The following is a 25560-nucleotide window of genomic DNA, read 5'->3' as shown; positions in this document are numbered from 1 at the left end:
CCTGGACCACTATCCTCAAAACATGACACCAGACATCCCTCACATAAAACAAAGAGTTAACTTTGGAAGGAACATCATAACCCACCTGTGACACATCCACTAGCATCCGGCATGGTCCAGGAGGCACCACCCTGAGTCCATCAATGGCATCATGTGACTGGATCTTCACAGACAACTTCTGGGCACTGACCTCATTGGAAGCAAGGATGTCCAAGATCTCCTCCTCTCTTGGTTTATCCATGACAAGCTTCACCGAGGAGAACCAGGTGTCTGTGGTCTCTCTGTAGCAGGAGGGGACACGGAGCACAATCCCTGCTGGGCAAGCGGCCACAAACGGCACCCCAGCCATGTCCACCGGGGACATCCAGTTAGCCACAGCCTTGCAACCAGAGGTGATCTTGACGACCAGGAAAATCTCCTGCTTTGTGGGTATGTTGAGCTTCCCGCTGAGTGGTGTGGGGTAGATAAGCTGCAAATCACTGACTTTTGACTGCACTTGCACTGAGCAGCTGGCCTGTGAGCTGCTGACAGCATTTCTCACCGTGGCGGTGAAGGTGTAGGTACCAGACTCCAGCCTTTGGGCCAGCATTGGAGGGTTTGCCAAGCTCTTCATTGCTTGCGCAAAGGTCACTCGTAGGTCACAAAGCATGCTGTCCACCCAGGTGGGGTTGGGCGGCCCAGGGATACCTCCTTCCCACCAGCTCTCCTTCATGAGGCTGATGTAACTCTGTCGCCAAGGGGAATCTGTGTGGGGATCGCACTGCAGGAACGAGCCCCTATCAGCGCTGTGCTGTATCCCTATGATGTCACCTGGATGGACAAAGATCTCTTCTTCTGGCAGGAGAACCTGAAACGCACAGACAGCTGAAGCTAATCGGAATTATTGGGAGACAACCTCCATTTAAAGTACACACACTTGGTCTTCATTCAACTCCTTCCTATAGTTGTACACGAGAAGCAGAACAGTGTACCAGCAAGTAATGCTAATCCATATAAAACGCCACAAGACTACCACAATCTGACCTTTTAACATATGTGGTGGAACTGTAAGGTAATAAAAGAATTCTGGGAAATGATATATAATGAATTGAAAAAACTGTTTAAAAAAACAACCAGAAGCCTTTTTGTTAGGACTTGTAGGTGTAGAAGGAACAGAAAAGACTGTTCATGTACACAACAGCCTCCAGGATGTGGTAGGCCTGGAAAGAAGACAGCATCCCTACCAGATTGGAATGGCAGACCAAACTGTTGGACTATGCAGAAATGGCAAAAATGACCAGGAAAATCAGAAATCAGGAAGATCAACATTTCAACAAAGAATGGGGGCAAGTCATATTATATTTGGAAGACCACTGTAAACATCTGAACTCTTTAGCATGTTTAAAATAACTCTTGTAATGTAACAATGACTTTGGACACAACGGACAACTTTAAAAATTGGAGTGACTTATGATGTGCAGTAGAAAAGGTTAAGTAAAGAACCCATGGAGAGGAGGAGGGAAGTCTAAAGATTTGGAAGAATCTTGTTTATTTGTTTTTATCTATGATTTTGAATGTAAACATTAATTTGTAAAAACCAAATAAAATTTTAAAAAGACCACCAAAATCTGAGCAGCACGTATCGGACTGAAAACAGAGGTGCCATGTAGCTCCTCCTTATGACTCATTTGTAAAAGCGGATCTGAACAAAAACATTTTGCATGGCTGCTGAAATAGCAAGGTGGGCCAGGCTAAAAAGAGGCTCCCAAGGTGAAGAGGTCCCATGACCTGGGAGCTATCACAGCAAGTGTTTCCCACGTGGAACCGCAGAACCACTTCCTGTATACCTAAGGCAAAACAAGATATGTGAAGAACCTCAAAGCATAGAGCAAACATTGAACGAAAGACAAGGGTAAGTCTTGTTTACAACCCCAAGGCAACTCCTGAATACACTTACATGAATGTGGGTGTTTTCATTGCTGGGGGAGAGCAATAAAGGAAGATCAGCCGCTATGGAATAGAATGGCGAAGCCCCTTTGTACCGCGGAGGGTATGGGAATGGCTGGGTGTGAGCAGTTGTGTTCTCAAAGGCATATGAGCTGCAAGGGCTGGAGATGTTCAGGCATCGATCCTTCAAAGAGCACCACTGTTGCCCACTTGGGCATTCAGCCATGGCATTGCAGAGTGGCTCAGAGTGGCAGCAGGCAAAAGGTGAATGAAGCAGTTTGCACCCTGAGGAACAAATAGAAGGGCACTGAATCGCACAAAAGATACAAAACCAAAAAGCCAGACGTCATTTCTATTTTAGGAGTCTGCATCAGCTCTGTAACATAAAGGTAAAGGGACCCCTGACCATTAGGTCCAGTCGTGGCCGACTCTGGGGTTGTGGCGCTCATCTTGCTTTACTGGCCAAGGGAGCCGGCGTACAGCTTCCGGGTCATGTGACCAGCATGACTAAGCCGCTTCTGGAGAACCAGAGCAGCACACGGAAACGCCGTTTACCTTCCTGCTGGAGCAGTACCTATTTATCTACATGCACTTTGACGTGCTTTTGAACTGCTAGGTTGGCAGGAGCAGGGACCGAGCAACGGGAGCTCCCCCCCCCCCCCATCACGGGGATTCAAACTGCTGACCTTCTGATCGGCAAGTCCTAGGCTCTGTGGTTTAACCCACAGCGCCACCCGCATCCGTACGGGGGCTCAAATAACAAGGCAAATGGGGATGATTTGCAAATCTTTCCCCCTCCCAAGTTGATGTCCAAAAGTCGCATGTTGCCCTATCACTCTGTTCTTTCTAAGCTTCTCTTTACCTTATAGCTCTAATTTTTCCTATATTTTTTGTTTCTCCAGGTCCGCGGACTTTGCAGTAAATGAGGCTGCCCAAAGTTTTGCTAGTGGCACACTGAAGACTGAGTATTTTTTGCTAAAGCAGTTTTTTTAAAAAAGAGTTAAAAACTTCATTTAAGGGTTTTCTTTAAAATCCTATCTTGTTCTGCTTTAAAACAAAAGGCAGAGCTCTCAGGCAGCTTTACAGATGGTCTCATGCTGTCAAGCATATCAAGAGGAAGCATGTCAAGAGGAAACAATCAGTCACTGGAAAGCAAAGACCAATGCAAAGCTGCAAAGCTTTTTGAAATGTGCAGGGGAGAATACACCTGGCCACATCTTAGTTATTTTAAAGAAAGAGCAAGAGGCAAACATGCTCCCTCCTCATTATGGGGGAAAGTGAATCAGTTTTATTTACCCCACAAAAAGCCCCTGGACCAATCTTTCTGCAATTTGGCAGGTTCACTGAACTCTGGAGGGACTACTCTGCCAGTAAATGTCATCTACCTTGGTGAAAAACAGGGGGAAGTTATAACATTTTATATTATCTATGGTAGCAGATGGGGAATACAGAGTTTCATTTTTTTTAAGGGTAGTTCAGAACCTAAATTACAGATCGAAGCAGAGAGAGTACAGAATGACTTAGAAACAGATCAATATCGTTTTAAACCACGCAGATACAGATGCAAGGTGAATGTTTGGGCCCACGCATACACTCTTATCAAATTTATTACTGTGATCAGCATATGCAAAGGTTGTAATTTAAGTACCGCATTTTAGAAGAAATGAGTGCGACTGGAAGGCAATTCCAATTACAAAAATGAATTAAATGGTGGAATTAACAAATGGCGGGGGGGGGGGACTGTAAAAAATCTGCAGCAAAGCCATGTTCCTCAGCTGAAAACAAGATGTTGCTAGGGAGAAATGGCAACTTATTTTTTAATTAAGCTGCTATAAAGAATAAAGACAGAATCTGTTATTCTTTGACCTAAGGGATTGCAAGGAAGGGAGCAGAAGGGGTTTCTCCCTTACCTGGTGGAATCAAATGTTGACTGGGACTGCAATATGGGCGGAAAATCTGGAAACGGGCCTGGATTGGCTTATTTGTTGCTTGCATAGCAAAGTCTAGGGAGGCGACTGTTCCATTGTGGCTGAACCAGAGGCCTGGAAAGAGCATCAGCTGCAAGACAAAAGCAAATCATGGGTAGCTGGGGGGCAGTTTAAGATGGGTAGAGGGTTTAGGGCCCACAGTGAACATACTGAGCAACAATGGCACCACAGTTGGTTTTTTTTACATATGAGGTAAGCTACAAGAGACACATCAGATTTGGAAATCAGGGTTTCCCATGAACTTCTAATATTGGGATTTCTGGACAATTTTCTACTTACATAGATGTTGGATTGTATAATGCTGAGGTCACTGTCAAAAAGCAGCAGATTTCTCAAGATCCCTCAGCAACGTCTTGTGGAATAGAAGACATATTTGATGCACAAAAACAAATCGGCCCTGGAAATACATTACCTCCACTTTGCTGCCCCCTAAGAAAGGAGCTGGCTTTCTGGTGCTGACGTTCTTCACTTCATAGATAGTGCTAAACCTTGGCATTCCCGTCAGGAATAAGTTTGGGCTTGGAAGCACAGCTGTAATCATAGAGCACATAAAAAGGAACTGACAATACAGTCCTATAACATCCAATAGTGAGGTAGGGTGAGGCTGTGTCGCTCTGCCGGCTTCCCAACACTGCCTGTTGCTGCTGCTTACCAAGACGGTGTGGGGAGCTCAGAATATAGTGATCAGGGTTAGTAGCTAGACTTGGCTGGCCTCTTGGCAGACCCTGCTTTCCGCTTCCTTTCAGCTCTCTCCTATTTCCTTTTTGTGCCCACGTTCTTCACCATTCAGCACTTCCTCATCAGCAGGAGCTCGCATTCAGTTTAATCATCCTTCCCACATCATGGACTAAAGGTAAAGGGTAAAGGGACCACTGACCATTAGGTCCAGTCATGGCTGACTCTGGGGTTGTGGCGCTCATCTTGCTTTATTGGCCGAGGGAGCCGGCATACAGCTTCTGGGTCATGTGGCCAACATGACTAAGCCACTTCTGGCGAACCAGAGCAGTGCACGGAAACACTGTTTACCTTCCTGCCAGAGCGATACCTATTTATCTACTTGCACTTTGATGTGCTTTTGAACTGCTAGGTTGGCAGGAGCAGGGACCGAGCAACGGGAGCTCATCCCGTCACGGGGATTCGAACCGCCGACCTTCTGATCGGCAAGTCCTAGGCTCTGTGGTTTAACCCACAGCGCCATGGACTAGAAGGCTTGTTTTCAACCCCTTGCAGGAGGAATTATTCTAGACCACCACAGATGACCCATCGGACTCTAGAGCAAATTCACCCAGTGTCTTTTCAACACGACCAGCATCTGTTCTATACTCCGGGCTGTGTTTCCTAAGCTGCCCATCTTTCCCTATTCTCTGCTCCTTGGTTTCCTCTGCCAAGATACCAACTCTGTCATACCATGACGGCAAAGTTTTCTTATCGACCTTCGAAAAGAGATTTCATCACAAGGATTTTGAAAGTCCAAGTCTATAACGCTAGTGGGATTGCCCCTTACAACTTTGCTCCAAGCTTCCTTAACAGATCAGAACTACCTGGTTGTCTTTCTCAGCTTCCTTCTAATGAATCCTCCTGTTTTGAGAGGGGTTATCTCATTAGATGAATAATAAAGATCAGCCTATTCATGTTTGTTTCTGCATTTATTGCTTAATTTATATGCCTCTTCACATCAAAACATGCTTCTAATCTGTTTGCAAAGTACAAAAGCTGGTTACACAGACATTACAATATAGACACCCACAATGAAAATACACAGTAACACCACCCCATCAAAACATTTGCAAAAAACTCCATTAAAATTACAGAACACAAACTAGAATGCCTCCAGTACCTCCAATTATCTTTTCACAGATGAACGGTGATTTCTCAGAGCATGGGGTACATCTCCAGTACCCTTTTGAATCCACTAGAAGCATCTTCGCACACATTTCCTTCCCTCCCTCAGGTCGGCCTGAGGACATCCAGTTCTGGAATGTATCTAGGAGGCCCCCGTCAACCCAGCGCATTGACCCAGAGGAGCCAAGGTCACGCAATCCAATCCAAACTGTGCCAGCACTGCTGATAAGAAAGACAAGGAAAGGCAATAACTCTGGTAACACCATGGACTGGGCCAATATTTGGAGACAGAACAGGATGAAGCCAGTGGTTTTCAACCAGTGTGCCGTGGCACCCTAGGGTGGCTTGAATGATGGTCAGGGCAGGCAACACTGGCCTGTGTCCCTCTTTCCTTCCCTCCCTCCTCTCACATCTCTGCCTCTCAAAGGCTTGCACAGCTGTTTGTTGCTGAAGCCCTGGCTACAAGCTCTGCAGGCAAATGGTGCCTCTGGTGCTGGCCATGGGGTGCTGGTTGCCAGGAGCTGAGGCGGCCTTGGAGTAAGCAAGCAAGCGGGTGAGGGAGCCCAGCCAGCCAGTTTGCCAGCCCTTGCTCTTGGGAATGTACAGACAAGTCCCAGGCCCCTGTGGGGCAGTGTGATGAGGAACCTCATTTGGAGCAGGAGGGGCAGCTCAGAGACCAGGGGGTAGCAGCAGTGGCTGCCCAGAGGACTCCAAGGAGAGGGGAGAAGAGGCTGAGGAAACACTCCACAAGGGAGGGTGTTTGAAAAAAGGTGAGAGGCTGCCAGTTCTTCAGGGAAGGGGTGACATAACTGGGCTCCTGAGCCCCACAGGGGTGCTGCAGAAAGAATGTAGTTGGTCAAGGGAGCCATGGACTCAAAAAGGTTGAAAGCCTCTGGGATGAAGCCATTGATCGTTGTCATGCTGCTTGACATTTCATTGTTTAACTTGATTGCACTAGACTTGTTTGATGCTAAGGCAGTCTGAGAATATTTTAAACAAACAAGCTATGGTTGGTTTACATAACTCTCATACTAACTGTATGGAAACAGCTGGACCACGGCTCATTGCTAAGCAAAATGCAGTTTGATCAGCAAGCAGACAAGTGTATTGGCTTCAAGTAAAGAGAATCAGAAACAGGATTGATTAATTTGTCCTTTTGGTTCTCTCAGTTTCTCATTTTTCCAATTAATTTCAGGTCTCCACAGTACTGCATATTTTTGTTGTTGTTTAAATACCCTCACAAAAGTTCTTCAGCATATTGGTGCATATTTTTGTTAATAAACACATTTTTGTATGCAGTTTTGAAATACACATATTTTTGCAAGCAATTTTCTGTAATATACTGCATTTTTGCCTGTTACTTTCACTAATAATTGAATCTATAGGCACACTTTGCTATAAAATACATTTTAGTACACATAACATTGTTGGAGAATGGCACTGAAAAATTAGGAGAAGGGTGAATTTCACAGGATGGTTGTGTTCTGGTTGTGAATTAAGCAGGTTCACCTTTAAATGTGAACTAAATCCAGTTGTCCTCATTCCTTATGCACAACCCAACATGCTCATCCCTCAGGCCAGCTCTGGCCACCACCTGTCTGTACCAGTGTCCATTTCTTGGCCTAGTAAACATACTGGGGAGGGAGGCAGCCACGCTCAGTCTGTGCAAAGCAGTTTCCGCAGTTGCCACCATCCTCATTTCCTGGAGTGGTACCATGGTGGCACAAGAGGGAGAACAGAGACCATCTTGCCCAGGGCCACCTCAAAACTTGGCATCAGCCCTGGCAGTTAATCTGAGCATCAGCTGCTGCTCATGGATGTACAATGGTATGTTGGACCTTCTGGACCAACCGAGCTTGTGCAGCACCTGGGACAATGGAATAAAAACTTGCCCCCAATATCTTTGCTTATATTTATTTTAAGAAATAATCAAACAGCTGCAAAAACACCCTTCTCACCACTCCACAGTCCCCCAGCAGAATACTGGTCAGCTTAAATACAGTTTTCAAAATAATCAGCATTTGGTGCAGCAGGTAAGCTCCACCTCACGTGTTTTTAATGCTATAAGCATTTTTTTAAAAATAAAATAAAAGTTGGGCTTTTTATCTCTAATTAGTTACATTGTTAAGATACAGGTGTGCTGAAACGTTGATAGCTCATAGGTGTGCTGCCATGCAAATCATTATTACAAACACATACCACTGAGTAGCACCACTGACCACACCAATGTCAAGAAAAACCAACATGGTATGGTCTGTTGAACCATCTAATCTCCAGGTGAATGGTTTTAGAAAGTATTTCAGAGACCCGGATCACACATGCTATATTACAATACAATAAACCTTCTGTCACTGGGACAGGAGAGCCAGTGTGGTGTAGTGGTTAAGAGCGGTAGTCACGTAATCTGGGTAACCGGGTTCGTGTCTCCGCTCCTCCACATGCAGCTGCTGGGTGACCTTGGGCCAGTTACACTTCTTTGAAGTCTCTCAGCCCCACTCACCTCACAGAGTGTTTGTTGTGGGGGAGGAAGGGAAAGGAGATTGTTAGCCGCTTTGAGACTCCTGAAGGGGAGTGAAAGGCGGGATATCAAATCCAAACTCTTCTTCTTCTTCTTCTTCTAAAGGGACCCCTGACCATTAGGTCCAGTCGTGACCGACTCTGGGGTTGCGGCACTCATCTTTGCTTTATTGGCCGAGGGAGCCGGCGTACAGCTTCCGGGTCATGTGGCCAGCATGACTAAGCTGCTTCTGGAGAACCAGAGCAGCGCACGGAAATGCCGTTTACCTTTCCGCCGGAGCAGTACCTATTTATCTACTTGCACTTTGACGTGCTTTCGAACTGCTAGGTTGGCAGGAGCAGGGACCGAGCACCAGGAGCTCACCCCATCGCAGGGATTCAAACCGCTGACCTTCTGATCGGCAAGTCCTAGGCTCTGTGGTTTAACCCACAGCACCACCCACGTCCCTGGCAGGGTAGTCTATGCATTAAAAAAAAGAAAGAAAATCCTTATGATGCACGGAGTTGGGAAACGTTTACAAATGAGGCACATGCTAAAGTTACTTACTTAGAAAAAGATTTCTGGAGGTAGCTTTGTACCTCCAGGGACCTCACCACGACCAGGTCTCCTCCAGGCACCCCCTGGCAGAGCTTCCTGGCATCCTGCCATGTCTCCTTTGTCTCACCAAGCCAGTAACAGTTCAAGTTCTGCAAATTGATTTGTCCACCTCGTGGGCAAGTGGAAGTATCTGAATTAAAACAACAACAACAACAACAACTCAAGCTTAAGAGAACACCAGAACATGCTGTCTTGAATTGCAGAAGCCTCACGTGTCTTTAATGCTATAAGCATTTTTTAAAAAATAAAATAAAAGTTGGGCTTTTTCTTTCTATTGGTGAAGAACATCTAAGATAGTATGACAAGGGTATTTGTTTTAATATTATATACAGTATTGGAATAGAGATTTCTAATGCGAGACCATATTGATAGCAAACCTAGGCCCCCAAGACAGCTAAAGTAGGTTACAACTCAGCTGCTGAAAACAATAAAATAAATTAGTCATCTCTGATTTAAGACCCATTGCTACAAACACCATTTTGATTTTGGTAGCAGCAATTAATTCCATCCTACACAGCCCTTGTAGATTCATAGAATTATAGAGTTGGAAAAGGACCCTGAGGATCATCTAATCCGAGCTGAATATGCTGCTGTCTCATACAGGGATTGAACCTGCAACCTTGGTGTTATCAGCACCACACTCTAACCAACTGAGCTAGCCTTAAGCGGAAGCTATATCACGAGGTCCTTCAGAATGAAAGGAACCCTTGACAGAGCCCATGTTTGGAATTATAATCTGCGGAAAGCAGATCTGGCAACACCAAGCCTGAGCACCAATATCCCATCCCTAAGAATGCATGCAGGATTAAAAAAGAGAAAAGTTTAAAGAAGAAGTTACAACCCTTCATTAATAATTGTTTTTGTATAATAGACACACACACTTTTCCTCACAAACCCAACTATCTTGGCAACAACAGGAGGCTAGTTGGCAGCCCGCTCAAAAAACTCGTTGTCGTGACAACCCTAAACAAAGTCTGATCCGTTGCTGACCCCATAAATCCTCCCAACTATACAAATCACTTTTTAAAGGCTCCCCACAGATCTCCTTTAGGTGCTGGCATTCAGGTGTCCAGAGAAGGGCTTTGTTTGGGTCTTTCAGCCCTCCCAAATGCTGCCCAGTAAACTTTGTTACTGTTTCTATGGAGCCTGGCTTTCAGTTTCTGCCAACTTTTTCCAAACAAGAAGGGGAAGAGGGTGGTTTATAAACAGGTATTCTACGGTGGGTAGCTGTCTCAAGAGGAGAAGCATTAACAGTGCAGGCCTATGTGTGTCCACTCAGAAATAAGAGCTATTACGTTCAATGAGACCTGCTCTCAGGTAAACATATTGGATTGGATGGTTGGGTGGGCTTTAAACAAGATTTGAAATCTGGGTTTGAAGTAAATTTACAGGCCCTCCCTAAGGGGGAACCTGAATAGTGCTATTAATTGGGACCAGCATCAATGCTGATCTAACACTGAACCATGGTTCAGTCTGAGAAGAAGATGGAGCACACATGCACATGACCAACTCCCAATTCCTTAACCAGGGTGTTAAGAAACATGGCAGTGTTACTGCTGACCATGTCAAAGAAGCTTCTTAAAGGTGCACGCAGAAAGCAAAGTTTTGGGCCTGACAGGCAAGGATGCTCAGCCTTTCCTTACATCTACAAGGAGCACCCACACAATGTCCTTTAATTGTGGCTAATTCATTCAGACTATAATATCGCCTCACCCTCTTCTGACAAATACTAACAAAGATCAGCTTCACCGTTCTGCTCTTTAGAGTATGATCTCTGAAACGTGTACAAAACAGCTGCATTAACCATGCCTTGTGTATTTTAAGGATGGATTCTTCACTCTTTTTAGTGCTTCTTGACGGGAATGAATTTGAGCATGCGTGCATGAGTTTTGCATGAATCCTTCTCTTTTCTTTAAGAATAATCTGCCTGGAGCATCTTTCCATAGTCAAAATGGGTTGGTGATTGCTTTAAAGCGCCATTTCTAACCAAAACGGCCCTTTCTAACCATCCTAATCTAGTGAACAGAAGGGTGGTTAAATCATGCTGTAAATTGACTGACACATGCTAAGAGATCTAGCCTTGTCATCCCACTGCAGCTATGCTTTTCCAACACAGAACTCCCACTTTGTAGAAACACTGCTTCGCCTACCTGTGTCCCCTTTGCCCAGCAGTAGGAACAACAGCCACCATGGTCGAAATCCCTGGGATGCCATCCTCAGCAGAATCTTGGGGGTGGGGTGGGGAAGAGGGGAAATGCTGCAGCTCTAGGTGAGGTTAGCAGCTGACTTCTCACCTTCTGTCCACCATCACAGCATCCAGGCTGAGACAATGGCAACCTTAGGAGTGACCCCTCTCACACTCATAGCATCAGAAGGACCCGACAGTGCTGTGTGCCTTCTGAGATCAATAGCTGATATTGCTGGCTGCCTCGCGCTGCTTCCCTGGCTTCCCGCCTCTCTGGTCTTTTTATAAGGGCTCTGCTGCTCTACAACTCTCTCTCTCTCCCAGGGTGGAAAATGCCTTTTTTCTAGCTGTCCCCTAGTCTCCCTGGTTACACATCTGCTGTTCCCCTTCGGCCTTCTGCACACTGACAAGTTTGCTTTCTCTAGAGCCTCTGCTCTGCTGCTTTGTCCCTCTTCCTTCCATTTTCCTAATATCCTAACATGAAGTCCAGGTGTCCCCATCACGCTTGCAATAAGGTCAGTTTCTCTCACAGACATGCTTCAGATCCTGAGAGATTCCAGAGGTTTGGTGGAGCCACTTTAAGCCAGCTTTAGTCTTCCACATCACCTTAACTGCAGCTCCTCCCTTAAAGTAAAGGTAAAGGGACCCCTGACCATTAGGTCCAGTCGTAGCTCCTCCCTTATCCACACCTAAATAACCTTGATCCCCTTCAGATTGTCCCCACCATAAATCCTGCACCTTTTGTTAGGGGCCATATACTACTTATTTGCTTTGATCTCCATTTTAGACAGCTTCCAACTTTGCATAACATTTAGGAGAACACTTCCCTTGAGGTTGGTACCAAAATTTTAACACCTTGGAAGCTTTATTCAAAAATACACCCTTGATAAACATACCATGGTCTTCCCCTTCCACAGGGGTAGGGAACGTTCAGCCTGCAGGCTTAGTTAGGCCTGACATAGGTCCCAGTTTGGCCCAGGAGGCTATTCCCACCCCCTAACCACACACCCCTGCCCCACAATTGACATCAGATAGTGATGACAGGTGATTAACAAGTGGACAGGTCTCACCCTCCTGTCAAAAGAGCCCACTGAAGGTGGGGTAAGCCAGAATCCGGCCCACCAGGATGGAGGAGATGGCACGCTACTTAAAGCATCCATGCTTAAGTCTACCTTTAACTCAAAATAATGGCCAGCTTCCCCACCCACCCAAGTGGGACACTGATAGACATCTCTCTGCAGCATCACTTATCTCACCAAGAAGTTCCTGGCCTCCTGGATCCTTCATTCTCCAGATGACAGACAGATCAGTACCTTCTTCGACATGGATCCAGATGTCTATGTTGTTCTGGTGTCTTAGCACAACCTTTGGACACTTAAGTATTACTGCTTTCACGGGCAAGACCACGTGAATAGTAGCTCTGTGGAACAGACTCTTTCCAGCAGTCAGGGCCTCAACCTTCACCATATAGGTACCAGGAAGATATGCATGCAGCACTCTTGGGTTTGTGGTGCTGAGACTTCCATCACCTCCATCTCCAAAGTCCCATATGTACAGAATGCCAGGCAGTGAGATATTGGCAGTGAATTCAACAAGTTGCCCATGCTGTTGCCGTGTGGTGAATGAGAGTTTCACCTAAACAGAAAAAGCAGGTAGGAAGGTTTGACTCAGGTTTAATTTCCCTTCCTCCAACCCAAAGCATAAATAGGATGAAGGTATAATTTCATGAGAATGATAATGTCCCTCACTCATTAATAACATCAGGTTATTCCTAATTCCTGCAGCTTATACAGCACTCAGCTAGAGGCCGTGCAGATGATAACATTTTGGGTAGTATGAAGAGGAGATCCAGATCAAAGGAGTTCTGTGCATTAACTGTACCTGTTCTCATAGTACTGCAGCAACAAAAGGTACAGAAGTCCTGTTTTGGATGAAGCATATTTGCCAAATGTCTGCAGAAATTAAAGACTCAGAGACACTTTTGAAGACCAGGCATTCCAGAACAAGCATGGACTGGTTACAGTCTTGCATGGCCTACTTAATTTTTCCAAAAATTTAAACTCCCAGTAATGGTCCAGCAATGAGTTTTAAATTTACAAAGTGTAATATAATATAATATAATATAATATAATATAATATAATATAATATAATATAATATAATATAATAATATAATGAAACAATAAAAATGTGAGTATGAGTATTTAATGTTCAGCCACAAATCCGTACAAATACACTGTGGACCATCTGAACAAAGCACAATTTGGGTGCCCCTGCTCTAACCTCTAAAATAAGTGACTGGGTTTGGGAGAGACAAGGTGTCCAGCTTATGTATGGAGATCAAGGAAGAGGAACTGTTTTAGAACTTGAGCTTGCACTGCCAATTTTAAAGTGGCCTTTGCCTCTCACCACTGACTCTTTTTATTTTCCATCACTGGCAGGGGCAGCTTCCATTTCCCAGGACCCTTTACAAACCCTCTAGAAATTCCCTCACCATCTGATGTGAATATGTGAAGTTGCTGAGTCAGAGACCACTAGCCCATCAAGCCTAGTTTTGTCATGTCTGATTGGCAGCAACTCAAGGTCACCAAGGTCCCATTTCTCTTGTCTGAGATGACAGGGATTGAACATGTTGTGGACAAAGGATGTGCTCTGCCAAGAATCTGCTCATCATCAGCATCACTTAGTAAAGAAGGGGTAGCTAACCTGTGGCCCTCCAGATGTTGCTGGACTACAGCTCCCATCATTTCCTGACCACTGGGCTATCCTGGAATCCAACAACATCGGGAGGGGCACAGATTCCCCATTCTTGTAGGGAAGTAATGAGTTGGATTTCCTAACCACAATTCCCAAACACAAAATTGGGCAGAAATGCTATTAGAACTGATTCCATTACCTGAATTGGGTATGCAGCATGGATGACTGTTTTATTGCACACTTGGCTCTGGATTTCATTGGAGCACACCTTCCCACAGTCCACCTCTGCTTCACTGCCTAGAGATCCACATAGGCAACGATCCAAAAAGTCCATGGCGTAATAGGTGTACTCTTTGCTATAGCAGAGTTCAAGGCAGGACTTCTGAGTGTGGGTACCAGTTGAAAGGTAAGAATAGTGCAGGACTGCATCACTCCTGGTCAGGGTGTCCTTCACACAGGAGATAAAATCAACAGCTGGGAAGGGAGGAAGAGAAAACTCACGGTAAACGTTTGAACCACTTATGGACAGATGCTTGAAAAACTCGGTTCTGGTTTCTGTTTGCACAGCTTTCTTTGTTTACACTTTACAAACTATTCCAGCTAAACAGGCAAGAAAGCTCTTCCCATTTTGCAGAGTGAACACTGAGATGGATGCAGACACAAGCAGAGTCCTGCTGAATCAGTCCAGAAACAACATTCTGTTCTTGCAGTAGCCAGTCAAATGCCTTTGGGAAGCCCAGAAGTGGGACCTGAGAGCAAAAGCACTCTCCTGCTTGTGACTGCCAGCAATGGATATTGAGGCAAGCTGCTTTTGACATTAGCGTGCTGTACTACTGAGCTAGGTTTTCTCCTGAAGGAGAAGGCCAGGAGTCCAACAGAACTGTCCACAACCTCAACTAGACTCCAGCTCCAGGATTCTTTGGGCAAAGTGATATGAAACTGATATAAATATGTGGTGTAGATAGGGCTGCCTCGGACAACAGTCATTTCCAGTCTGAGTCTCTGTAGTGGGACTGGGGAGCCTCTGCCCTTCCAGAGGCTGCTGAACGATGGCAACTCCCATCATCCTTGCCCATTGGCCATTCTGTCTGGGGCTGGTGGGAGTTTGAGTACAACAAGATTCAGAGGGCACCAGGTTCCTCACCAGGACCACAGCTTTTGTCAGTAGCTTGTTTTGTTTTGGTTTATTTTATAATGCAGATTTTGTGAGAGTAGGCAGACATCTGATAGACTAACTGTGCACGTCTAACCACGGTGTTGGCTTTTACAGAGGAGAAGAAGAAAGCTACTGACATGCAGGGCTTTGGATGAAACTAAACTCCCTTCACCAGCAATCGGTGGGGTGGGAACTCCCAACAATCACATATTAGATGGATTCCTACCACAGCTACATCCATAAGATACACCTGAGACGCTCCACGGGGCCCCGAGGTGAAAGAATAAGAAAAAGCATTGAAGGTGACAACAAACTCTTCCATCTGGCTGGCCAAAAAGGTATTTTACTCACTGCGGGTCAGTGATAAGAGATCCAGTGGTTTGGCGCTACCAGAAGTGGCTTCCGGGACGCATCGGAGCAATTCTGTGTTGCTTACAAGAACGTGCCTCTCTTGTGCCCACGTCATCAACCAGCATAAGGAACAGTCATATGTGAAACTGTTGGAGATGAGGTTGCTGTCAGGAAGAAGGGGAAGGAATTAGGGCAAGAAAGTCAGTCACCTCCCTCAGGCTGTATGGAAAACCCGCTGCCACAAAACACACATACCCCCAAAAGAGAGCAGTGGCCAGCACATTAACTCTGCTCCTTTAACTTCCACACCATTTCAACAGATCATTGTTTAAGGCAATCAGAAAATTTCTGTGTTTACTTTGTCTGCGTAAATAATTCAGTAGGTGAGATGCATTCAGTGACTGCTGTCTAAGGATAAATGATCATGTTTGTACCAAAGCCCCAAATCTTCAATAAGTCCACTCGCTTGTGGATTTGCCATTTGGTAATATTCCTTTTAACAATATATAAATGTGGGGTGAGGCACAAGTGCCCCTGGTGGGCCTAGAGAAATCCTCCACCCTAAAATGGAAAAGAAAGCAAGATCTCCACCTTTGAACAGGGCACTACCAAGTCTCTGTTCAAAGCTTTTTTAAACAGTGGGCTATATCAAGATGAAGATATGTTTGCTGTTCCATAGGTACAAGTGACACCCGCAACAAAAAGCTGCAGCACATGGAATGCTACTGTTCAAAAGCGTTGTCGTTTTCCCAAAATACCCCATTCCATTTCTTGTGCTTCTGCAGACCTTGGGCTTCCCCTGAGCCTGAAGATACCTCCCTCTCATGCATGGCTAATGTTGTTAGACTGCAACTCCCATCATCATGGACCACTGGCCCTGCTGGTTGGAGTGATGGGACTGGAGTCCAACAACACCTGGACGACCACAAGCTCCTCACCACTGAGCTAAACCTATGAAGGCAACTACTAATAAGGGAACAAATCTCCTTGACATCTTTCTGTAATGACATCACCAGGAACCAATAGCTTTCCAGATGTGGCTGGCTCCCATCATACCTGGCCATTGGCCATTATCTGGCAGGCCAAAGGGTTTCTGCATGTGGTTTTTAGGCAGGGTGTGAGGGGTAGGTAAAGGGGGAAGATTCATAGACGAGATCGTGCCAGATAATGGTACGTACAGAGTCCTCAGTTTGCCCAGGTAGTGGAAGGCTCCCTCCTCAATGGTGTGGATGCAGTTGAAGCTCAGGTCCCTGCAGAATTGAGACCACAATGAAATGTTGGAAGAAATTGCAAGGTGCAGGGAAAGTGTCCATCAGCGAGAAGCAGCATGATGATAACGGAAGGATAATCAGAAAACTTCAAGGCCTGTCTCTTGGTGCAGTAAACTCCAAAAGAGAGTTACAGAGGTACCTTGGGTTAAGTACTTAATTTGTTCCAGAGGTCCGTACTTAACCTGAAACTGTTCTTAACCTGAAGCACCACTTTAGCTAATGGGGCCTCCTGCTGCTGCCGCGCCGCCGGAGCACAATTTCTGTTCTCATCCTGAAGTAAAGTTCTTAACCTGGGTTAGCGGAGTCTGTAACCTGAAGCGTATGTAACCTGATGCGTATGTAACCTGAGGTACCACTGTACTACGACTGAGTACACATAGTGCCTTTAAAGGACTAAGTGGTCCGCCCCCGCCACTTAATGGATCCAAATGGTTTCCAGAGAGTGGTAGGGGATGCTTTATCCCATGTTGATGGCCTTTCAGCTGATTCCCTGGTGGCCCACTGGAATGTGGAGTTAACCAGGGCTATTGAGTGTATGGCTCCGAAGCGCCCTCTCCGATTGCATGGAGCCCGGACAGCCCTGTGGTTTTCCACGGAGCTGAGGGCAATGAAACAATCGTTGAGACGGCTAGAGCGCCGGTGGCGGATGACCCATTCTGAAGCTGACCGGACACAGGTTAGAGCTCAATGTCGAGCCTACCAAGTGGCGGTAGCAACAGCGAAGAAGACTTTCTTCACCGCCTCTATTGCATCTGCAGAAAACAGCAGCAGGAGACTTTTTCAGGTGGTCCGCAATTTAGCGGAACCACCTGCTACATCGGGGCCCAGTACGGGCCACATGATCTCCTGCAATGATTTTGCAAAATTTTTTGCGGATAAAGTTGCTCAGATTCGGGAAGAGGTAGACTCCACCGTGGGAGCAGGGCCGGGGCGGGAGAGTGCTAGAGTCCTGTCTAGTCAAATTGCGTGGGATCAATTCCAACCTGTTACCTCCGAGGATGTGGACAGGCTGCTTAGATGAGTGAAACCAACCACCTGTCTTCTTGATCCTTGCCCACCCTGGCTTATAAAAGCTAGCCGGGAAGGGCTGGGCGATGGGCTTCGTGGGGTGGTGAATGCTTCCCTCCGTGAGGGAGCCTTCCCAGACCCGCTGAAAGAGGCGGTTATTAAGCCGCTTCTTAAAAAACCATCTTTAGATGCGGCCATGATGGTCAACTATCACCCAGTCTCAAATCTTCCATTCTTGGGCAAGGTGATTGAGCGAGTGGTTGCTGAACAACTCTAGGCACGCCTGGAAGAAGCGGACCATTTGGATCCCTTCCAGTCGGGATTCAGGCCTCATCGCGGGACTGAAACTGCCTTGGTCGCACTGGTTGATGATCTCCGGCAGGCTAGGGACAAAAGTGAGAGCTGTTTCCTAGTTCTGCTTGATCTCTCAGCGGCGTTTGATACCATCGACCATAACATCCTTCTGGACCATCTTGAGGGGCTGGGAGCTGGGGGCACTGTCATACAGTGGTTCCGCTCCTTCCTCCTGGGCCGTGTTCAGAAAGTGGTGGTGGGGGATGAGTGTTCAGACCCCTGGGCTCTCACTTGTGGGGTGCTTCAGGGTTCTGTCCTCTCCCCCATGCTTTTCAACATCTACATGCAGCCGCTGGGAGAGATCATCAGGGGGTTTGGGCTGGGAGTTCATCAGTATGCAGATGATACCCAGCTCTACCTCTCTTTCAAATCAGAACCAGTGAAGGCGGTGACGGTCCTGTGTGAGTGTCTGGAGGCGGTTGGAGGATGGATGGCGGCTAACAGATTGAGATTGAATCCTGACAAGACAGAGGTACTGTTTCTGGGGGACAGGAGGCAGGCAGGTGTGGAGGACTCCCTGGTCCTGAATGGGGTAACTGTGCCCCTGAAGGACCAGGTATGCAGCCTGGGAGTCATTTTGGACTCACAGCTGTCCATGGAGGCACAGGTTAAATCCATGTCCAGGACAGCTGTGTAGCAGCTCCATCTGGTACGCAGGCTGAGACCCTATCTGCCTGCGGACTGCCTCGCCAGAGTGGTGCATGCTCTGGTTATCTCCTGCTTGGACTACTGCAATGCGCTCTACGTGGGGCTACCTTTGAAGGTGACCCAGAAACTACAACTAATCCAGAACGCAGCAGCCAGACTGGTGACTGGGAGCGGCCGCCGAGACCATATAACACCGGTCTTGAAAGACCTACATTGGTTCCCAGTACGCTTCTGAGCACAATTCAAAGTGTTGGTGCTGACCTTTAAAGCCCTAAACGGCCTCGGCCCAGTATACCTGAAGGAGCGTCTCCACCCCCATCGTTCTACCCGGACACTGAGGTCCAGCACCGAGGGCCTTCTGGCGGTTCCCTCACTGCGAGAAGCCAAGTTACAGGGAACCAGGCAGAGGGCCTTGTCGGTAGTGGCGCCCTCCCTGTGGAACGCCCTCCCACCAGATGTCAAAGAGAACAACTACCAGACTTTTAGAAGACATCTGAAGGCAGCCCTCTTTAGGGAAGCTTTTGATGTTTGATGTATCACAGTATTTTAATATTCTTTTGGAAGCCGCCCAGAGTGGCTGGGGAAGCCCAGCCAGATGGGCGGGGTATAAATTTTATTATTATTATTATTATTATTATTATTATTATTATTATTATTATAGCACATCTCCCCCACCTCAAAGAATTCTGGGCACTGTAGTTTGTCCCGCACAGAGTTACAACTGACCGGCAACCCTTAACAAACTACTAACAACCAGAATTTAGACATTCTGCTAGCCGTCAGATTTTGCAATTAAGACTAAATTGGAAAATCATTTCTATGATTGCAAACCTACCAAGTTCATTTCAAACTTTACAGTTTGGACTTTATTATTATAAGTAGGTGTGTGGAACCTGTAGCCCTCCAGGTATTACTGGACCTCTATCAGCCCCAGCAGGAGCCCCCAGTGGGAAGGGGCGAGGCAGTGGGGAGGTTGGCATAGTGTGAATGAACCAGCACCTGCACTGAGCCAATCTCCCCACCAGCTGTTTTCCTGAGCCTCAGCCAGTGTGACCGATGTTCAGGGATGATAATCCAACAACATCTGGAAAGCAACAGCCTAGGCACCCTGGATTAAGGAATTTGAAAAGGAAAGTGGGTTTTTTTTTTTTTAGCATATTGACATTTCTTGGGTATTTATAATCCCCATATTCACACAGTTGGAATGGGGACAGTAATCTTGGGATTCCACAAATAGCGATGGCGTGGCAAGTGATTTGCAGCACTATGCTGGAGGAGTTTTATGCAGGAATCCACTTACAATGCTTGGATGTTGGGGTACCCAGCAAGCTCCTCTCTTCGGACTATGCTCAGGTGGTTATGTGAAAGATCACTGCATTCAAAACCAAGAGTGACATTCGTTAACAGCATCTCACAAGCCATGTCTGGCAAACAGCAGTTTGGTTCAATACGGTACCATGCCACATTGTTCTCCATGGTGATCAGTTCACAGTGCAAACTGGCTCCCTACTGCTGAGGCATTCCTTCCTATTCTTAACATAATATGAGCCCCAGGTGTTCCCTTAGATATGATGAAGAGAGACTGTCAGCCATGCAGATGTATGAGAATCATCTTATTAGTATCATATAAAAGGTAGGAGGCTAGGCAGCTCAAGCAGGACAAAGTGGAATTTGCGGAAGCAACATGGGCATGTGAAACAAGCCCCGCAATGTCAATACATAGTCCTGCCTTAAGAGAACTTTAAACCAGGCCTCAGTCCTGTACACCTGAAGGATCATCTCCACCCCCATCGTTCAGCCAGGACACTGAGATCCAGCGCCCAGGGCCTTCTGGCAGTTCCCTCATTGCGGGAAGTGAGGTTACAGGGAACCAGACAGAGGGCCTTCTCGGCAGTGGTGCCTGCCCATCAGATGTCAAGGAAATAAGCAGCTGAAGGCAGCCCTGTGTAGGGAGTTTTTAATATTTAATGCTGTATTGTTTTTAACACTTTGGGAGCTGCCCAGAGTGGCTGGGGAAACTCAGCCAGATGGGCGGGGTATAAATAATAAATTATTATTATATTATTAAATGCTGTGTGGAAGTGATTGTGCTGGTAGCCCAAACTGTAAATCACACAGCATCCCAGATCATCACAACTGTACAGATAACTTCCTTTGACTTTGATTCTGGCCCTGTACATGTGATTACAGACCTACAAATGAGAGGATGTGGGATTCCCTTGTGAGGTAGACATCGGCGCTTTGTACACCCTTTCAAGGGTGGTTGCTCGGTGGTAATTTGCCTCGAAAAAATAACGATGGCTGTTTTCTTCCCGGTCCATTTCCCTGAGGGCTCTGTGCCTTGAGCCAAGGGGTCAGGAGCCAGCATGTGCAGTCAGAGGAGTGAGCATTCTTTGGCAAGCTCCTAGGGTCAGCTCCATCTGACCCAAACATTCTCGCAATGCTTACTCCCATGAGACGGCACCACTCAGCACCAGTGAACATGCTTCAACTCCCGCCCTGTGAGTCATCACAGGCTCGCAGGGAAAGGAGCATCTACTACAATCTCTAAAGCATCCCCCACTCCCCCCCCCCATACACACTGGATATCGCTGAGCAAAAGCACCCCAGCAGCTTACTTACAGGATTGTTTTGTTCAGTGAGCAGGGATCTTCTGTTGGGATTTCCAGCAACCCCAGATGAGAGCAGTTCACAGTTGTGACTGTGCAGGCACACTTTGCTGGGCACAGGATTGCCAGGGCCTCTTCCTTCTCCTGTTGGCATCTGGCTCTGATCGACAAGGTCGTCCTCTTCATTCCTCCAAGGCCCTCTGAAACCTGGTGCCTTTCCTTTTCCCTCAGCCCCTGGCTCCAGCCTTTCCAAGGATCTACTACCTTGCATTTAGCAGAGCTCCACTGCTTGAGTGGCTTCGCCTTAGCTCCTGTTTCCGCTGCTGCTGCTGATGGTGCAGGACTGTCCCCTGGAAACGTTGACACTTCACCTGTGCAGAGACTACAAAGCAGTAGGGCCACACAGAGGAGGGCACTGGAATGGCAGAAGATAGCCCTGTGGTCAGGCGGCCTACTGGCTACTGTTTCTTTGGAAGGCCAGAGCTTATTTAGTGTGGTGAAGCAGTGCAAACCCATGGTGAGCAAAACCAAACAGTGCAAAAGGAACACAATGCCCAGCATTTTTCAGATCTGCCCCACTGCTGCCAAGCTACTATTTCCAAAGTATTTCTGGCTTAATTCGCAATGCAAACAAAAAGCCTTGCTTCCTCAAACCAATGGTCTCTCTAGTTTCCTGCCCTGTTTCTCAGGTAGGGCGATATATTGGATGGCACTGAGTTAACTAAGCAGAAGGAGTAAATCAAACAAAGGATCACTTTGCTGTAATTTGATTTCTCGGGAAATCCATGTAGAGAAAGCTATTAGATTTACAGTAATTTTTACCTTCCTGTTGGCCACAAATGTACTTTGCCACTTTGCTCTTTTCAATTTTCTGCCAGGTGGATTTTCTACAGCCCTCCACTGCACAAATGTGTTTAATCTCACTCTCTGCTTCAAATTATTTTTAAGAGAAGCAGGAGATAAGAGGCAGAGGAGGAAGTCAAGCAAGTCGTAACGAGTTTACTATAAATACGACCAAGTTGTGCCCAAAGCATGGCAGGTGCCTCAGAATAGCCACTTCATCATATCCAGACCCACTTGGCTTCTTCTCATCTACAAAAACGATGGCTGTGTTGGCATACATTCAGCAGTGCCACAAGCTGCACACTCCTTGCAAAGAGTCTTTTCACCACCTGGCATGCCACGTCACTGCCATCGAACAAGGAAGCGCCACCATGAAGGACTAATGTGGCAAACGGTATGTCACACATATGCACAAAGTGAATTAGCTGAGACTGCCTTCCAGCCTGTTGACCCTGTTCAGCTCACAAAAGCAACAAGAGAGGAAGCTGTGATCCAGCTTGACTGCTCCATTTACTTCGAAAAAATGCGGAGAAATTTTTATCTCCCCCACAAAGGAGGGAGACAACTTCTAATGCTGTTTGTTGACTTTTCATCAGCTCGGGAGTTTAGATTAAGGGAGTCCTGCTTTGCACAGATGCTCACACCCACCAAGTTATACCTTATAAATCCTTTTTCTTCCTCATCACCTCCCTTCCCCAGCCGCTGTCATCTGTTGTCCTCAGTTGACATGGCAGCACTATTGCCATCCTGCAGTTAAGCCCAGAAATTATATTGCATTCCTTTGATGCGTTGTCCTGGTGCTCTAGTTTAAAAGAAAAGAGCCTTCCAATAATTAAAAGCACACTTTGAATCCTCCATCTAGACTTGGCTTGGCTACATAGTGGAGATGGCCTGGCTGCTTCGGGACTTGCAACAATTCCCAGGGAAGGTCAGCAAGTCCTGTAGAAGGTTGTTCCTGATGTGCCGGCTTTGGTGTCCAGGTTGGAGCTGTGCAGTGGATGACGATGAGCCAAAAGCCTTTCCTCGCACAACTGCAGGCTGCTTTCTTTCCATCAGCTCTCCCTCTCTTTATCCACCCCCCCTCACACCCCCACACACAGCAGGGGCCTCTCAGAAACTCCTACACGCTTTGTCCAGCTACTTTCAGATCAGCCAGCGAGAGCTTCCAAGAGAAGTGTAGCATATTCCCTCCCCTGCTTAGCATCTCTCCCTCCCTAACAAGCAGACAAGCAGTTTCCAACATGCAGAGCTGGCAGAGAGAGAAGAGGCAGGGGAATTTGAAAAGATTCATTGCACGGAAAAAAATTCCTTGATGTGTTTGAGATTTGACCTTGCACTCGCTGGCCTGAGAGTATCCCCGAAATCTAAGGAGCCTACATCTAAGCAGCAGGTGTGCAGAAGATTGCCCCACCGTCCTCTTAGCCAACAAGTTACTTTTACCTACAAAAGACAGACGTTTAGGGCAGGGATGGGGAGCCTCAGGCCAAGGAATGTGGCCCTCCAAACTTCCTTCAGTGTTTTTGCCTAGCTAGAATGTGTCTTTGAACTCTGATCATGCCTCTCGCTTGCCTTGATGGAATATAGAGGGGGTTGGTTGGTTGTGTGTGTGTGTGTGTGTGTGTGTGTCCAAACTAGCCTGCTGTACAAAGGTGAAATTTGTATTAATTACTCCACCCATTTTTGCCTCTGGTCTTGTCTACCCGTTGGCATGCAGCTCCCAGAAGTTGGCCCCTGGGCTGCAAAAATGTTCCCCATCCCTGGGTTTAGGAAGGGCCATTTTTTCAGTTGTGAATGAAGCCAAATGGTTCACAACCACTCTTTGGCTGTGTACATGCACATTGCCTGCTTAAATCATAGCTAAGGTGGGTTTTCCCCCTCAAATTGTGGAAAAACACATCAAAATGCAGTATTTCATAAGAAATAACAGGACAGGTACAGGAGAACTATGGACTGTGGCTAATGTCATGCATAGGCCACTTCCCAAACTAGCAGTGAGACTGCACTGGTTGCAGAGTAAACAGGAATGTGTACACAGCCTTTAACAGTGCAAATGTGTGTGTGTGGACCTAAGAGTCAGTGGGACTTGCTCTCAAGTAAATATGAATAGCATAAAAATACTTCCACATGTAGGATTTATTGAGGGGTGTCAGGCACAACAATTCATTTTCCTAGCACCCGACACTTGCTGCCCTCACAAGGACCAGGCTGACCTAAGAACATTTGCATGATACACACAAAAATTTCTACAGTAGTTAAAATTGTTAGCAGGATTGGAATATCACTTGTAGTTTAAGGGTGAATTCTGGACACAATGGAGATGTAAATGATCTGGATCATCATAAAAGATGCAGGAGGAAATAATAGGACCGACAAAGGGGAGCATGGAAGTCCAGGAAATTCCTTGGAATCTTGTTTTTATTATTTATGTTTGATATATTTCTGTAAAATCTTAATTTGAAAAACCAAATAAATAAATTTATATAGAAAACAGAATTTCTACAGTCATGGGTTGTGTTGCAGAAGGAAATGATGTTAAAGCTCTGGGGTGTGCCTCCTCTTACTACTTACTGGCTATTTTTGCTTTTTAAGAAACGGGTGCTTGGAGACTTAGGGAACTTAAGCAGGGGAAAAAAATTACAACAAAATTGGTAAAACGAACGCTGTGTTGGGAAATAGAATTCTTTCAAGAAAGTGTGGTTGTTGTTGTTGTTGTTGTTGTTGTTGTTGTGTGTGTGTGTGTGTGTGTGTGTGTGTGTGTTCACTCACTCACTCACTCACTCACTCAGTGGTTGTCACAGGCTTCCAATTCTGAACAAGATGTTAAATAAACAACTTAAGATTTTCTCCAGAAAATCTATCCCCCCCTCAGGCTGAATGGAGACCCAAGTAAATTGTTCCCTCACAACTCCACTTCTCCTGCCTCAAATGCAGCTTCCCAATTCTCACTTGTCTGTACACTATTAAAAGGCACTATCACTCTAAGCTCAGAGCTTCTTTCTCTGGCTGTAGATATTTCCTCAGGGCGAATTACACACACACAGCTCAGAAGCTATACTCTTATCCCTCTTGAACCCCAAGAACCAAAAACTCTCAGCTGCCTTTTCTTTTCCCCTCACAAAGTGCTTGTCTCCACCCCCTTCTGGCTAACTGTACCCACAGCCAATCAGAAGGAGGCTCCGGCCCAGTACTTTGTAAGCCCCATTACTCTGGTGGAATTCCGCGGCACTGCACCACCAACCAACCTCCGGTCTACTTGGCACTTTCCGTCACAGTGATCCTCGGGAATAGGAAAATGGCCCTGGGCAGTTGATGCTCTCACCCCTGCGCACCCTCTCCTGCTTACAGAGTCCTGTGAGCTCCCTGGAGTGAGATGCTTGCTAACCGAAGACTCAGAACATCCCCACTAAACTGGGCTTGCCCTGGCTCACTAAACTAAAGCAGCAGCAAACTGCAGAAACAGATCTTTAATTGGGTAAACAGCAACCCCAAATGGCTGCAAATCCAGGTAAGAAACAGGTTTGTAGAGGTAGTAGGGAGTGATCTGTTTGTACCAGGCTGAATAGGCTTA

At 46.4% G+C, this 25560-nt stretch overlaps 1 protein-coding gene and 1 long non-coding RNA gene across 4 annotated transcripts in view; one reads left to right on the top strand and one right to left on the bottom strand.

The window, feature by feature from the left end:
* The window catches only part of LOC310699373 (polycystin-1-like), a 77586-nt gene extending 52915 nt beyond the window's left edge, over window positions 1–24671 (bottom strand). Inside the window, exons 1-12 of one of the 3 annotated variants that reach the window (XR_014522057.1) lie at window positions 21163–24671; window positions 19841–19912; window positions 16438–16509; window positions 15260–15423; window positions 13952–14226; window positions 12313–12691; window positions 8821–9001; window positions 5752–5978; window positions 4327–4445; window positions 3837–3984; window positions 1937–2211; window positions 86–847 (exon numbers count right to left, since the gene is read on the bottom strand). Coding sequence is in view for 2 of the 3 variants with exons in the window: in XM_083487082.1 (XP_083343208.1) it covers window positions 86–847; window positions 1937–2211; window positions 3837–3984; window positions 4327–4445; window positions 5752–5978; window positions 8821–9001; window positions 12313–12691; window positions 13952–14226; window positions 15260–15423; window positions 16438–16509; window positions 19841–19912; window positions 21163–21710 (3222 nt within the window). In the remaining variant the exon portion in view is untranslated. The remainder of the gene's footprint in view (window positions 1–85; window positions 848–1936; window positions 2212–3836; window positions 3985–4326; window positions 4446–5751; window positions 5979–8820; window positions 9002–12312; window positions 12692–13951; window positions 14227–15259; window positions 15424–16437; window positions 16510–19840; window positions 19913–21162) is intronic. The other 2 variants (XM_083487082.1, XM_083487083.1) reach the window with 2 other exon arrangements.
* LOC310699462 overlaps window positions 1–25560 on the top strand; it is a 222481-nt gene that overhangs the window by 9157 nt on the left and 187764 nt on the right. The gene's annotated exons all lie outside the window — the stretch shown is intronic.

Source organism: Podarcis liolepis, assembly GCF_965112155.1.
Source record: "Podarcis liolepis genome assembly, chromosome: 2".
In the NCBI taxonomy this organism is placed as follows: domain Eukaryota; kingdom Metazoa; phylum Chordata; class Lepidosauria; order Squamata; family Lacertidae; genus Podarcis; species Podarcis liolepis.
Note: the sequence above shows the minus strand (reverse complement) of the source record. Positions and strands in the feature narration are given on the sequence as shown.